At 40.9% G+C, this 2,693-nt stretch overlaps 1 protein-coding gene across 1 annotated transcript; it reads left to right on the forward strand.

The window, feature by feature from the left end:
- Positions 1 to 400: 400 nt before the first annotated feature.
- On the forward strand, positions 401 to 1,380 carry LOC125364030 (mortality factor 4-like protein 1). Its single transcript, XM_048363433.1, has one exon. The coding sequence runs from the start codon at positions 409 to 411 to the stop codon at positions 1,378 to 1,380; it is 972 nt and encodes a 323-aa protein (XP_048219390.1). The 5' UTR covers positions 401 to 408.
- Positions 1,381 to 2,693: the final 1,313 nt, after the last annotated feature.

Here is a 2,693-nt window from a genome sequence, read left to right on the forward strand (position 1 = left end):
CTTGAATACTCTGTGTACTTTGAAATGTGATTATATTCCACATCGTGAACTAACCGAATACACAAATCAAGACAATACTGCTCATACAAATAATTAAGTTCCTCAAGACCTGATGCTAAGCCAAACAGTCTGCCACAGAAAAGAAAATGTCATAAAATCTATTTACATCAATAACCTGGGGACAGCGCTGTCTGCGTGCGCTCCAATAGGGTGGGTAATAACGGTTGCTTCAAGCAACAGCAGTTGAGGAGTTCGCCATATTGTGAGATGAGGTAGCGCTGGCAAGGCGCATCCAGGATGTAGAGTTGGCTGGCTGTCCCTTTTCTACCGAGTTTGATGGCTTAGAGTGAAAAGGGTGTTAGTCAGTGGTAGAGGGAGGAGGAGAAGGAGTTGACAAATCACTTACAAATGGCGCCCAAGCAAGACCCAAAGCCTAAATTCCAGGAGGGAGAGCGAGTGCTGTGCTTTCATGGGCCTCTCCTATACGAAGCAAAGTGCGTGAAGGTTGCGGTGAAGGACAAACAAGTGAAATACTTCATCCACTACAGTGGTTGGAATAAAAACTGGGATGAGTGGGTTTCGGAGAGCAGAGTGCTCAAACACGTGGAAGGCAATCTGCAGAAACAGCGAGAACTCCAGAAAGCCAACCAGGAGCAGTGTGCAGAAGGCAAGATGAGAGGGGCTGCTCCTGGAAAGAAGACCTCCGGTATGCAACCCAAAAACCTTGAGGTGAAACCAAAGAAGACCAAGCCGAAAACATCTAGTAGTGGTGAGGGTGGCAGTACCATTCAGGCCCCTCAGCCTCTACGCAAGAAAAGGTCCCGGCTAGATTCACCTGTGGAACAAGAAGAAGTATTTCTGAACTCAGCTGAAGATCAAATCAAGATTCCCGAAGAGCTCAAACGCTGGCTTGTGGATGATTGGGACTTGATCACCAACCAAAACCAGCTCTATTGCCTTCCTGCCAAGAAGAATGTGGATTCCATTCTCGAGGAATACGAGCATTGTAAGAAATCGGGAGGAAGCCCAGATAACATGGAGTACGCGGTGAATGAAGTCGTGGCGGGGATAAGAGAGTACTTCAACGCCACGCTGGACACTCAGCTGCTCTACAAGTGTGAGAAGCCACAGCATGAGGAGCTGCTCCAAGGCCACCCCGAGGAGCCCATGTCCCACCTGTATGGCGCCCCACATCTGCTGAGACTGCTTCTACGAATCGAAGCCATGCTGTCCTACACACCCATGGACGAGAAGAGCCTTGCCCTCTTACTGAGCTACCTGCAGAATTTCCTGAAGTACTTGGCGAAGAATTCCACCACCTTGTTCAGCATCAGTGATTATGAAGTGGCACCTCCCGAGTACCAGCAGAAGGCCCTGTGAGGGTGACTGGCTCACAACCACCTGTAGGATCTCTGTGGACACGTTTTTTGTTTCTACGATTTGGACAGGTGATGTATGTTGAAGATGTTGGTGTGTGACAGAATCCATGTTGGTTTTCTTCAATTTTAAACAGAAAAAAATAAAGTTGTTACCATTCCTCTTCCACCTTTTTTTTTTTTTTTTTGAGGGGAGGGAGTCATTTTATAGTACCTATCACTATATTTAATGACTGACAAAAGGGTGGTGGTACTGTCCAGTAGACAAAGCTGCTTTTCAATGTTCGTGGTTCTGTTCCTTTGCCACTAAGCACCCTTACAAGATTTGTGAATTCTATATGACAAAGTGCTGGTTCCCTAGTCCAATTTATTGTCTACAGTGCAATATACCTGTGGTCTTTTGTTGTTGTTTTGTGTGTATGTGTTTTTTAAGGTGTTTAAAGACCCCATCTTTTGCAAGGCATCTGTTAGGTTTTCTTTCTAATTTTTATTATAAGGTGACATACAGAGGATTATAGTTACATAAACCAAGTATTGAGTACATTTCTTTTTGAACAGTGCTACATCTGCTCTCATTTTCTCTTAGTTTTTTGTTTTTTACTCTTTCCCCCCAAGTTGTATAATGTATCTTCAACATGGTGTCTAAAATTTAGCAGTGATACTCAGTGGACACCATAAGGCATTATATCTGTTTAAGTTGTTGAAGAATGGTGGCTTGTTTTCCGGTGGTTTTAGTTTTGTGTCTAATACACATTTTGAAAGATAGACACAAAACATTATGTAGCTATTGATTCTGGAATTCAGTCTGTTAGGAATTGTTTTTCAAATATTCATTTTTTTTACTTAAAAATGCACAAATATAGAAAAGCATAATAACAGCCAGGGGCTGGGTAGAGGAAGGAAGAGGAAGTGCTGTTTATGGGGAGAATGTCAATTGAGCAAAAGTTTTGGAGATTATGTGGAAAAGATAGTTGCACAATATTGTGACTACTTAATATCATGCAACTATATACTTAAAATAATTAAAACAGTAAGCTATATATTTCATGCAAATAATACGATAATATTTTATTTAAAATCAACATCAGGAGCACTTTAAAAAATGTATCTTATGAGTTTCAGTGCCCTATTCGTATTTGTTTTGTGTAATGATATAAAATTTGAGATTTAATTTTACTAAAACAATCAGTAAAAATAAGCTTTTAAATTTGATTCCTTATTGCTCAGACATTTATATTTCAGTTATTAAAATTACTTGCGATACCACTTTCATTTTACTCATTGAGAAATATCAGTATTAGAATTCATGAGCAATAC

This window comes from Perognathus longimembris, chromosome 15 (assembly GCF_023159225.1).
Source record: "Perognathus longimembris pacificus isolate PPM17 chromosome 15, ASM2315922v1, whole genome shotgun sequence".
NCBI classification, from domain to species: Eukaryota; Metazoa; Chordata; class Mammalia; order Rodentia; family Heteromyidae; genus Perognathus; species Perognathus longimembris.